General features: G+C 40.3%; 1 protein-coding gene across 2 annotated transcripts in view; it reads right to left on the bottom strand.

Moving 5' to 3' along the window:
- Window positions 1-12,707, bottom strand: part of FAR2 (fatty acyl-CoA reductase 2) — a 146,187-nt gene that overhangs the window by 13,263 nt on the left and 120,217 nt on the right. For both annotated transcript variants that reach the window (XM_035027982.1, XM_035027983.1), the window contains 2 exons: window positions 10,343-10,520; window positions 9,003-9,047 (listed from right to left, as the gene is read on the bottom strand). In XM_035027982.1, coding sequence (XP_034883873.1) covers window positions 9,003-9,047; window positions 10,343-10,520 — 223 coding nt within the window. The remainder of the gene's footprint in view (window positions 1-9,002; window positions 9,048-10,342; window positions 10,521-12,707) is intronic.

Raw genomic sequence — 12,707 nt, forward strand, 5'->3', positions numbered from 1 at the left:
TTTATTTATTTATTTATTTATTTATTTATTTATTTATTTATTTATTTATTTATTTATTTGAGATAGAAGAAGGAAGAACGAGCAGGAGGGAGAGGGAGAAGCAGGCTCCCCACTGAGCGGGGGGCCCAGACACGGGACTGGATCTCAGGACTCTGGGATCATGACCTGAGCCAAAGGCAGACACTTACTGAGCCACCCAGGTGTCCCTTAGTTTACCATTTCTTTTTTTTATTGTTATGTTAATCACCATATATTACATCATTAGTTTTTGATATAGTGTTCCATGATTCATTGTTTGTGCATGACACCCAGTGCTCCATGCAGAACGTTCCCTCTTTAATACCCATCACCAGGCTAACCCATTCTCCCACCCCCCTCCCCTCTAGAACCCTCAGTTTGTTTTTCAGAGTCCATAATCTCTCATGGTTCCTCTCCCCCTCCGATTTCCCCCCCTTCATTTTACCCCTCCTGCTATCTTTTTTTTTCTTAACATATATTGCATTATTTGTTTCAGAGGTACAGATCTGTGATTCCACAGTCTTGCACAATTCACAGCGCTCACCATAGCACATACCCTCCCCAGTGTCTATCACCCAGCCACCCCATCCCTCCCACCCCACCCCCCACTCCAGCAACCCTCAGTTTGTTTCCTGAGATTAAGAATTCCTCATATCAGTGAGGTCATATGATACATGTCTTTCTCTGATTGACTTATTTCGCTCAGCATAACACCCTCCAGTTCCATCCGCGTCGTTGCAAATGGCAAGATCTCATTCCTTTTGATGGCTGCATAATATTCCATTGTATATATATACCACATCTTCTTTATCCAGTCATCTGTCGATGGACATCTTGGCTCCTTCCACAGTTTGGCTATTGTGGACATTGCTGCTATAAACATCAGGGTGCACGTACCCCTTCGGATCCCTATATTTGTATCTTTGGGGTAAATACCCAATAGTGCAATTGCTGGAGCGTATAGTAGCTCTATTTTCAACTTTTTGAGGAACCTCCATACTGTTTTCCAGAGTGGTTGCACCAGCTTGCATTCCCAACAACAGTGTAGGAGGGTTCCCCTTTCTCCGCATCCCTGCCAACATCTGTTGTTTCCTGACTTGTTAATTTTAGCCATTCTGACTGGTGTGAGGTGGTATCTCATTGAGGTTTTGATTTGGATTTCCCTGATGCCGAGCGATGTTGAGCACTTTTTCATGTGTCTGTTGGCCATTTGGATGTCTTCTTTGGGAAAATGTCTGTTCATGTCTTCTGCCTATTGATTGGATTATTCTTTGGGTGCTGAGTTTGATAAGTTCTTTATAGATTTTGGATACTAGCCTTTATCTGATATGTCATTTGCAAATATCTTCTCCCATTCTGTCGGTTGTCTTGGTTTTGTTGACTTTCTTTTGCTGTGCAAAAGCTTTTTATCTTGATAAACTCCCAATAGTTCATTTTTGTCCTTGCTTTCCTTGCCTTTGGCGATATTTCTAGGAAGAAGCTGCTGTGGCTGAGGTCGAAGAGATTGCTACCTGTGTTCTCCTTTAGGATTTTGATGGACTCCTGTCTCACATTTAGGTCTTTCAACCATTTAGGGTCTCTTTTTTTTTTTAAAGATTTTATTTATTTATTTGACAGAGAGACACAGCGAGAGAGGAAACACCAGCAGGGGGAGTGGGAGAGAGAGAAGCAGGCTTCCCGCGGAGCAGGGAGCCCAATGCGGGGCTCGATCCCAGGACCCTGGGATCATGACCCGAGCCGAAGGCAGACGCTTAACGACTGAGCCACCCAGGCGCCCCTAGGGTCTCTTTTTGTGTGTGGTGTAAGGAAATGGTCCAGTTTCATTCTTCTGCATGTGGCTGTCCAATTTTCCCAATACTATTTGTCGAAGAGACTTTTTCCATTAGACATTCTTTCCTGCTTTGTCGAAGATTAGTTGACCATAGGGTTGAGGGTCCATTTCTGGGCTCTCTACTCTGTTCCATTGATCTATGCGTCTGTTTTTGTGCCAGTACCATATTGTCTTAATGATGACAGCTTTGTAATAGAGCTGGAAGTCCGGAATTGTGATGCCGCCAGCTTTGCTTTTCTTTTTCAATATTCCTCTGGCTATGCGGGGTCTTTTCTGGTTCCATACAATTTTTAGGATTATTTGTTCCATTTCTTTGAAAAAAGTGGATGGTATTTTGATGGGGATTGCATTGAATGTGTAGATTGCTCTAGGTAGCATTGACATCTTCACAATATTTGTTCTTCCAATCCATGAGCATGGAACGTTTTTCCATTTCTTTGTGTCTTCCTCAATTTCTTTCATGAGTATTTTATAGTTTTCTGAGTACAGATCCTTTGCCTCTTTGGTTAGATTTATTCCTAGGCATCTTATGGTTTTGGGTGCAATTGTAAATGCACTCCTTAATTTCTCTTTCTTCTGTCTTATTGTTGGTATATAGGAATTCCACTGATTTCTGTGCATTGATTTTATATCCTGCCACTTTACTGAATTCCTGTATGAGTTCTAGCAGTTTTGGGGTGGAGTCTTTTGGGTTTTCCACATAAAGTATCATATCATCTGCAAACAGTGAGAGTTTGACTTCTTTGCCGATTCGGATGCCTTTGATTTCTTTTTGTTGTCTGATTGCTGTGGCCAGGACTTCTAATACTATGTTGAATAGCAGTGGTGATAGTGGACATCCCTGCTGTGTTCCTGACCTTAGGGGGAAAGCTCTCAGTTTTTCCCCATTGAGAATGATATTCGCTGTGGGTTTTTCATAGATGCCTTTTATGATATTGAGGTATGTACCCTCTATGCCTATACTCTGAAGAGTTTTGATCAAGAAAGGATGCTGTACTTTGTCAAATGCTTTTTCTGCATCTATTGAGAGGATCATATGATTCTTGTTCTTTCTTTTGTTAATGTATTGTATCACATTGATTGATTTGCGGATGTTGAACCAACCTTGCAGCCCAGGGATAAATCCCACTTGGTCGTGGTGAATAATCCTTTTAATGTACTGTTGGATCCTATTGGCTAGTATTTTGGTGAGAATTTTTGCATCCATGTTCATCAAGGCTATTGGTCTGTAATTCTCCTTTTTGATGGGGTCTTCGTCTGGTTTGGGGATCAAGGTAATGCCTCATAAAATGAGTTTGGAAGTTTTCCTTCCATTTCTATTTTTTGGAACAGTTTCAGAAGAATAGGTATTAATTCTTCTTGAAATGTTTGGTAGAATTCCCCTGGGAAGCCATCTGGCCCTGGGCTTTGGTTTGTTGGGAGATTTTTGATGACTGCTTCAATTTCCTTAGTGGTTATAGGTCTGTTCAGGTTTTCTATTTCTTCCTGGTTCAGTTTTGGTAGTTGATACATCTCTAGGAATATATCCATTTCTTCCAGGTTATCTAATTTGCTGGCATAGAGTTGCTCACAATATGTTCTTATAATTGTTTGTATTTCTTTGGTGTTGGTTGTGATCTCTCATTCATGATTTTGTTGATTTGGGTCCTTTCTCTTTTCTTTTTGGTAAGTCTGGCCAAGGGTTTATCAATCTTGTCAATCCTTTCAAAGAACCAGCTCCTAGTTTCGTTGATCTGTTCTACTGTTCTTTTGGTTTCTATTTCATTGATTTCTGCTCTGATCTTTATTATTTCTCTTCTCCTGCTGGGTTTACGCTTTATTTGCTGTTCTTTCTCCAGCTCCTTTAGATGTAGGGTTAGGTTGTGTATTTGAGACCTTCCTTGTTTCTTGAGAAAGTCTTGTATTGCTATATACTTTCCTCTTAGGACTGCCTTTGCTGCATCCCAAAGATTTTGAACAGTTGTGTTTTCATTTTCATTGGTTTCCATGAATTTTTTAAATTCCTCTTTAATTTCCTGGTTGACCCATTCATTCTTTAGTAGGATGCTCTTTAGCCTGCATGTATTTGAGTTCTTTCCAACTTTCCTCTTGTGATTGAGTTCTAGTTTCAAAGCATTGTGGTCTGAAAATAGGCAGGGAATGATCCCAATCTTTTGGTACCGGTTGAGACCTGATTTATGACCTAGGATGTGATCTATTCTGGAGAATGTTCCATGGGCACTAGAGAAGAATGTGTATTCTGTTGCTCTGGGATGGAATGTTCTGAATATGTCTGTGAAGACCATTTGGTCCAGTGTGTCATTTAAAGTCTTTATTTCCTTGTTGATCTTTTGCTTAGATGATCTGTCCATTTCAGTGAGGGGGGTGTTAAAGTCCCCCAGTATTATTGTATTGTTGTCAATGTGTTTCTTTGCTTTTGTTATTAATTGCCTAATATAATTGGCTGCTCCCATGTTAGGAGCATAGATATTTACAGTTGTTAGATCTTCTTGTTGGATAGACCCTTTAAGTAGGATATAGTGTCCTTCCTCATCTCTTATTACAGTCTTTGGTTTAAAATTGAATTTGTCTGATATAAGGATTGCCATCCCAGCTTTCTTTTGGTGTCCATTAGCAAGGGAAATGGTTTTCCACCCCCTCACTTTCCTTCTGGGGGTGTCTTTGGGTCTAAAATGAGTCTCTTGCAGACAGCATATCAATGGGTCTTGTTTTTTAATCCAATCTGATAGTCTGTGTCTTTTGATTGGGGCATTTAGCCCATTTACATCCAAGGTAACTACTGAAAGATATGAATTTAGTGCCATTGTATTGCCTGTAAGGTGACTGTTACTGTATATTTTCTGTGTTCCTTTCTGGTCTATGTTGCTTTTAGGCTCTCTCTTTGCTTAGAGGACCCCTTTCAATATTTCTTGTAGGGCTGGTTTCGTGTTTGCAAATTCCTTTAGTTTTTGTTTTTCCTGGAAGCTTTTTATCTCTCCTTCTATTTTCAGTGACAGCCTAGCTGGATATAGTATTCTTGGCTGCATATTTTTCTCATTTAGTGCTCTGAATATATCATGCCAGTCCTTTCTGGCCTGCCAGGTCTCTGTGGATGGGTCTGTTGACAATCTAATATTTCTACCATTGTAGGTTACATATCTCTTCTCCCGAGCTGCTTTCAGGATTTTCTCTTTGTCTCTGAGACTCGTAAGTTTTACTATTAGATGTCGGGATGTTGACCTATTTTTATTGGTTTTGAGAGGGGATCTCTGTGCTTCCTGGATTTTGATGCCTGTTTCCTTCCCCAAATTAGGGAAGTTCTCTGCTATAATTTGCTCCAATATACCTTCTGCCCCTCTCTCTTTCTTCTTCTTCTGGGATCCCAATTATTCTAATGTTTCATCTTATGGTATTGCTTATCTCTTGAATTCTGCCCTTGTGATCCAGTAGTTGTTTAGCTCTCTTTTTCTCAGCGTCTTTATTTTCCATCATTTGGTCCTCTGTATCACTGATTCTCTCTTCTGCCTCATTTATCCTAGCAGTTAGTGTCCCCATTTTTGATTGCACCTTATTAATAGCCTTTTTGATTTCGACTTGGTTAGGTTTTAGTTCTTTTATTTCTCCAGAAAGGGTTTCTCTAATAACTTCCATGCTTTTTTCAAGCCCAGCTAGTATCTTTAAAGTGATGATTCTGAACTCTAGATCTGACATCATACTAATGTCCGTATTGAGTAGGTCCCTGGCAGTTGGTACTACCTCTTGTTCTTTTTGTTGAGGTGATTTTTTTCTGTCTTGTCATTTTGTCCAGAGGAGAATAATGAGTGAGCAAAATGCTAACAGGATAACAACATCCTCAGAAAATATACTCTAAACAAATCAGAAAAGACCTGAAGCTGGGGGAAAAGAAAGGGAAAGAAAGAAAAAAGAGAAATAAGAAAAAGAAAAAGATAAAAACAAACAAAAACAGAACAAAACAAAAAAACCCAGAATATGATCAAATATGATCAGGCTGGTGCATAGATCAGTGCCACACACTAGATTTTGGGTGTATTTTGGTCTGTTAGAAGAAAGTGCCTCCAAAATTTTAAAGAAGGAAAAACATATATGTACAAAAATAAGGGTTGATATGATGAAGGGATGCAATATGACTGTAAAGATGAAAATTATAAAATTTTTATAAAAGGAATTGATAAGTTGTTTGAAAAAAGAAAGAGGAGGTTTTTTTTAAAAGATTTATTTATTTATTTGAGAGAGAGAGAATGAGAGAGAGCACATGAGGGAGGAGGGTCAGAGGGAGAAGCAGACTCCCTGCCGAGCAGGGAGCCCGATGCGGGACTTGATCCAGGGACTCCAGGATCATGACCTGAGCTGAAGGCTGTTGCTTAACCAACTGAGCCACCCAGGCGCCCGAAGAAAGAGGATTTAAAAAAAAGAGAGGGGACACCTGGGTGGCTCGGTCGGTTAAGCGTCTGCCTTCAGCTCAGGTCATGATCCCAGGGTCCTGGGATCGAGTCCCGCATCGGGGTCCCTGCTCCGCGGGGAGCCTGCTTCTCCCTCTGCCTCTGTCTCTCTCTCTGTCTCTCATGAATAAATAAATAAAATCTTTAAAAAAAAAAAAAAAAAAGAGAGAATGTGACCAGGCAGGAGAGTAGAACAAAACCATACACTAGAGATTTAGAGTATATTTTGATCTGTTAGAAGAAACTATCTCAAAATTTTAAAGAGAGAACAACTTATATATATATATGCCAAAAATAAGGGTAACTACTATGAAGGGATTGAATGTGACTCTAAAAATGAAAAATAAAAATGTTTTTTAAAAAAGGGATTGATAAGATGTTGAAAAAAGGAAAAAAAATTAAAAAGAAATTAACTTTGAAAGACTGAAGAATCATGGGAAAAAAGCCATGATTTCTATGTGCAGTATTCCCCTAGTGCTGGAGTTCTGCCGTTCTCATTGATCGGTAAACTTGGTCTTGGCTGGCTGTTCTTGCTGATCTGGGGGAGGGGCCTGTTGCCGTGGTTCCCAAATGTCTTTGCCTGAGGTGGAATTGCCCCGCCCTTGCCGGTTAGGGCTAAGTAATCTGCTCGGGTTTGCTCTCAGGAGCTTTTGTTCCCTGCGAGCTTTCCGTACAGCTTTGGAGGCGGAGAGTGAAAATGGTGGCCTCCCAATCTCTGACCCGGAGAAGCTGAGAACTCAGGGCCCCACTCCTCAGTGAGCCCCCAGAGAGAAGCAGTCAATCACTCCTGTCTCCCTGGTCTCTGGCCGCACTTCATGCTCACCCGGCCTGTGACCGAGCATCTCCTTCTTTGGCACCTGACTCAGTGTGTAGTCTCCAAACCCAGCAGATCCCTGCGGTGCACTCCCACACCGCTCCTCCCGGGGGAGGAAGGGGAGTCTCCCCAGATCTGCCGCTTGTTGGGTCCCTGCTGGAGGAGCAGTGGCCCGACTGTGCCGCGGATCACGGTTTATGGCAACCCTGAGCTGAGAGCCCGCGCCTTGGCTCTGTCTCCCCCCTCCGATACCTGGGAGCTGTGCCACACTCAGGCACCCCCGGTCTTTCTGTGACCCCGAGGGTCCTGAGACCACAGTGTCCCACGAGGTTTCCTCGCCCCGCTTAGCCACTGGAGCGACATCCCTCAGTGGAGCTGACTTCTAAAAGAACTACTCCTCCACCATCTTGCTCTGCTCCTAGTTTACCATTTCTTAAGTGAAGTCATTTTCTGCTAGTTCTCACTAATTTACAAATAGTAGACCCTAAAAGTTTAAGAAACATTTTTAAAATTAATAAAATTCTACCATTCCACAAACACTATTACTTGGGAAAAGGCCACCACTTTTTGTTAAGTATCTCCATTCACTTCAAAGATGTTATATAAATGTAAGAATTGGGAATTATTCACATTAATAAATAAGTCATGCCAACAAATAAGTTAATAGTCATGTTTACTGACTTTATGAAGTTATTGATACCCTTCATATTTCCAGCATTGGTTTGCAGTGGTTAGCACTTTCCTATGTTCCTAATTTGTATTTTATTGTGACTGATTCCCCTTCCTTTGTATGTAAGAAATCAGTTTGAAAAATTGTAGAAAAGCTGCATCCATGTGCAGCTTTGTAAATAATATAATAAAACTCACTCTAGGATCATCTTAAAATAATTATGTTCTAAGTTACCAAATGCTCACCCCAACTACGCTTTAAAGATGAAAGAATTGAAGGCAGGTAGAGAACAAAAAGAGGGGGGCTGCTAGAAAGAAATCGGAAAGAAGTTCATTGCCACTGTCTTTGACAAGTAGTCATAATTCACTCTTATGTTTGTATGTTAGTTCATGTGGGCCCTAGCTCTGAGAGGAACAGAAGCAGTCTGAAGCATGACATTTCTAATAAGATTTACACTCAGAGAGAGAACTGAATTCCTATTCATTGTCCTAAAGAGCAGAGAGGCAGTTCTGGTCCTATAATGCTTCCGCGTGAACTATGAGCTGGGTCATGCCTCACCTCAGCTAGACCAGCCCTCACTGCAGTAAGACGCCCATAGATGGCTGCTAGAAGCCCTGCTGACATTTCTTCTTGTCTGGGAGAGGAGTATTGGTGAAAAATGTTTTCTGTATTCATTAATTTTTACATGCAAAAAATTTGTTCTAATTGGTGATTCTCTTTCTTGTATCTGTTGAGAACTAGTTATTGATGTATTTTTATTATACATAAGATTTCTATCCACACACATCAACTCTTGAATGTATTATAATCAAGAATTGAATAATCTTTGAGAATGTGATTTTTGTTGCATCTCCAATTTGCTATACTAATTCAAGCGATTAATAAATAGTGAAAAGGAGGAAACACTCCCATCTTGTGGTAATCAGAGGGAAATGCACACATGGTCCTTGATGCTCAGACTTTCTAAAAACAAAACTCCTAAACAGTAACTGATGATATCACAGTACCTCTGTTTTCCTGATAATAAAATCTACAAATAATAAAAGTAATTTCATCATGCCTCTATTTCCCACTCAGCAAAATTGAGATTAAGTGGCTTCAATAGTAGTTAGTTACTAAAGTAACATTTATGGTTTGGGATCAGTGAAGCTAAACCAACTCCTAGGCATTTTGTTACCATTCCTCCACTACCTTTCAAGGACTTATTTCTACATTATTATACATACATACCGCAATAATGAGGCCACTAGGTCCATGTAAGTTATCAACCCAACCCTAAAAGAAAAAAAGATCTCTATTAGTTACACGTGTCAGAAAATTATAATACATCTGCAACATCTACAGTCTGATCTTTGTAAGTTTCAAACATGAGCACTGAGACCCCAGTCTAATCCAATATATCTAAGATCACAAACAAAGATCAGTGGCAAAGCACTAGATATTTCTGCACTTGTGCAAGAATGAAAATTCTGCCAGCATCTTTTTTTCCTGGGAGGAGTCATCGGGAGTTTCAGGTTGTTTTATGACATCTTAGAGGTTAAACTGAACCTTGTCTTAATATCATAACTTGCTAACCAATTCATTAACCATCACTTTTCTTCACTCGGGCCTGATTTTTACTCTCCAGGGGAACACTACATATCAAACATGATTTGTAGGAAGGATCCATTTCTTGAAAATTTGAAAAGTCATAGCATCCATATCCTATTTGTATTGGCTTGCTCAGAGATGTTCACAGGAAGAATATGTTCTGGAGCAGTTGGAGGAAAACGTCTTCTTGAGTTTGTCTACTAAGCCCTAAGCAAGTCAGTTGACCTTATTATGTCTGTTTATCTGTAAAAGTCAAAATGTATGTGTAAATAGGAGAGGAGGGAGAAAAGAGAAGATGGAGGGCTTAATATTCTACTAGGGACCAGGCACTACACTAAACACTCGTACACAGTCTCATTTGATCAGCTCTCCAAAGTGGGTCCAGTATTGGGCTAAAATAGCATTAGCCCAGTTTTACAGATGAGACTGCTCAAGAGGCTGCATTTTCAGTAACCCTAGAGCTAAATTTTTTTGGTCCTAAAGCTTCACAGAATTCCTTTAAAAAAGATGGTATAATTCAGTGTACTTTCAAAAGGATAGAGCAGTATACAGATGCAAAAAATTATTCCTAATCTGAGAACCTTCTGTTAACTTTGTGATTTTTATTTACCCTGATGGTTGTAATACTACCGATTTGGCCATCAAGAACATTCTGGTATATTTAAACTAAAAGTGGGGAAGCGAAGAACTAAAACTATCCCATGGGAATTTTCAGACGACGGTTAATGAGAAGCTAATTTAAGACCTCCACCCAACTCTAGGATAGGTAGTGTAACCTCCAGAGGAGCCTCATCCTGGATAAATCCTGAACCAAATGTGGAATTTTGTACTAATATAATGGGTTCGTATTTGGTATGCTGCACTCAGCTATACATTCTGAGAAGAGAGAGAGAGAGCGAAAAGGACCTCTTCGGAAAGTAACTGGGCAAGAAAGACGCTGGTTTGGAAGCAAAGCAAGGAATCCAGGCGAGTGGGCTTACCGGGAAAGGCTCCTGCCAGGTTGCTCCCACAATGGAGGGCCTTATGATGGCAATGTTTAGGTTCTCGCTCTCCTGCTGCACCACCATCTCTCCCAAGGCCTTGGTGTACGTGTAAATATTGGGCCGATCCCCGATCAGCTTGGGTGTGATCTCATCAATAATAGCATCATCTAACCACCTAAGGGTAGTCAGAGTCAAAAAGAATTCTAGTAACATATGTTAGACAATAGACAAAAAAAAAAAAAAAAAAAAAGAAAAACCCCAAAACACAACACAATCAAACAAGACCTTCCCTTTCTCACTTGAGTTCTGGAATCCAGAACAGTCACAGGATACCAAGGCTGAGTGGGCATCCATCCAAATCCTGCACACTGAATGAGCTCTTGGCTCAGCACAGCTACACCCAGTCTTATCACTTGAGTCCAGCTTCCTCCCACCTAGATTGATAAATTGAATAGCCATGCCATCTACTACTTTATTACACACGATCTCTAATTATCCTCAATATTTTCTCTCTAACTGGCTCACTAGTACACCCATGGGGACATCGGTGGGTGCCCGCCGTGCCCCTAGCATGCCACGTGCTTTGTTCATGGAGCTTAGAGGCTGTCACCCCATGTGCTTCGGGGGCGGCCCCACTCACCAGTGCTGTCCAATTCACACCTACTGTACCAATCTTGCAACCCTTAGCTTTTCACTTTTAAATTCCATTCTCTGCCTCAACAAATAAAAGCAACAACATTTGGCAGACTTACAATCTGTTTTAGCAAATCTATGAAATGCATTTTGGAGCTATATTTACAGTCTATGGTAATAGTTTGGTAATTATTTCCAGAGATTTCCCACAAATTCTGAAGTTCTCTAGTAGCTATTAATAGTCTGTCAAGAGTAGTGATTATAGTACTCTGAAGCAGCTTTAATAGTGATGGTTGAACACCTCTACTGACAAAAAGACATGTATCATGAGTGAGTTACCATGACATCCATCTAATCTCTTTTTTAAAGATGTCAGCACCCTTTTGATAATCCCAAAGTCTATCTGCACTTCTTGAAGAAAGCAATAAAATCATTGTCAAATATTTAATGTTTCTCTTAACTGGCAGATCTATTTGGTTAACCATTTTTTATAATATAGTTTTTTAAAAATTAGGCTACCTAAATTTGTTAGTGTGATTTTTATAATCGATGTGCTTGGTACATTTATTCCTACTTTAAAGGACTGAGCTCAGTCATACTATTTTGATTGTAGAAAAATCTTAGCTATTACCACTTTTCTCCCATGACAAATTATTGAACATTTACAATATGCTTATGCCAATACTTATTCAGAAACACAACTCTTGGGGCGCCTGGGTGGCTCAGTCATTAAGCATCTGCCTTCGGCTCAGGTCATGATCCCAGGGTCCTGAGATCGAGCCCTGCATTGGGCTCCCTGCTCCATGGGAAGCCTGCTTCTCCCTCTCCCACTCCCCCTGCTTGTGTTCCCTCTCGCTGTGTCTCTCTCTCTCAAATAAATAAATAAAAATCTTAAAAAAAAAAAAAGAAAAGAAACACAACTCTCAATTTTAATAATGCTGATTTGATGTTGGAGTGGGACATGAGCACTGTCTATAATGTTTTGGTTTTCCTTGCTTTGCTGCTATTAGTGCTGAGTGTTTTCTAGATACTTTTCTAGATGTCTTTTGATTTAAATCAAATAGGGAAAGGTTGAGAAGTTCCTAGAACAAAAGCAACTCCAAATACTTAGGAAAATGGAAGATTTTCTAATTATATGGCCACCTGACATTTGGGATGAAGTGTGTGGGATAATGAAGGCACCTCTCCATTTTATGATGATGTTACCTTCCCCTCATCTTATTTGATGGTCGACAGTGATGGTCGACATCTTATTTGATGGTCAAACTGACCTAAGACCATTTTCTTTCACCTGCAAACACACACAGATTGCAGAAACTGGGTCAGGAGAAATATAGCCTGGTTTCAATAAGGCTGTAAAGAAACAAATTCTAAGAACACATCAGAACATAGGCATGCACTAAGATGATACGTCACATGGCTGGGACCAGCTGTTGTCATTGATGTTGGTGTGCATGGAAAGGGTAACACTTAGAGGCTTTACCAAGCTTGGTGAGTTAGCTTATCTTAGAAAATGTTGGTTTTAGGGCACCTGGGTGGCTCAGTCAGTTGAGCATCTGACTCTAGGTTTCAGCACAATCTCAGGGCCAGGCTCCACAGTCAGCAGGGAGTCTGCTTGAGGTTCTCTCTCTCCCTCTTCCTTTGTGCTCTTTCCCCCAGATCAGGCTCACACACTCTCTCAAAAATAAATAAATAAATAAATAAATAAATAAATAAATAAATAAATAAA

Source organism: Mirounga leonina, unplaced genomic scaffold, assembly GCF_011800145.1.
Source record: "Mirounga leonina isolate KUSES-001 unplaced genomic scaffold, KU_Mleo_1.0 Mir_201, whole genome shotgun sequence".
NCBI lineage: Eukaryota > Metazoa > Chordata > Mammalia > Carnivora > Phocidae > Mirounga > Mirounga leonina.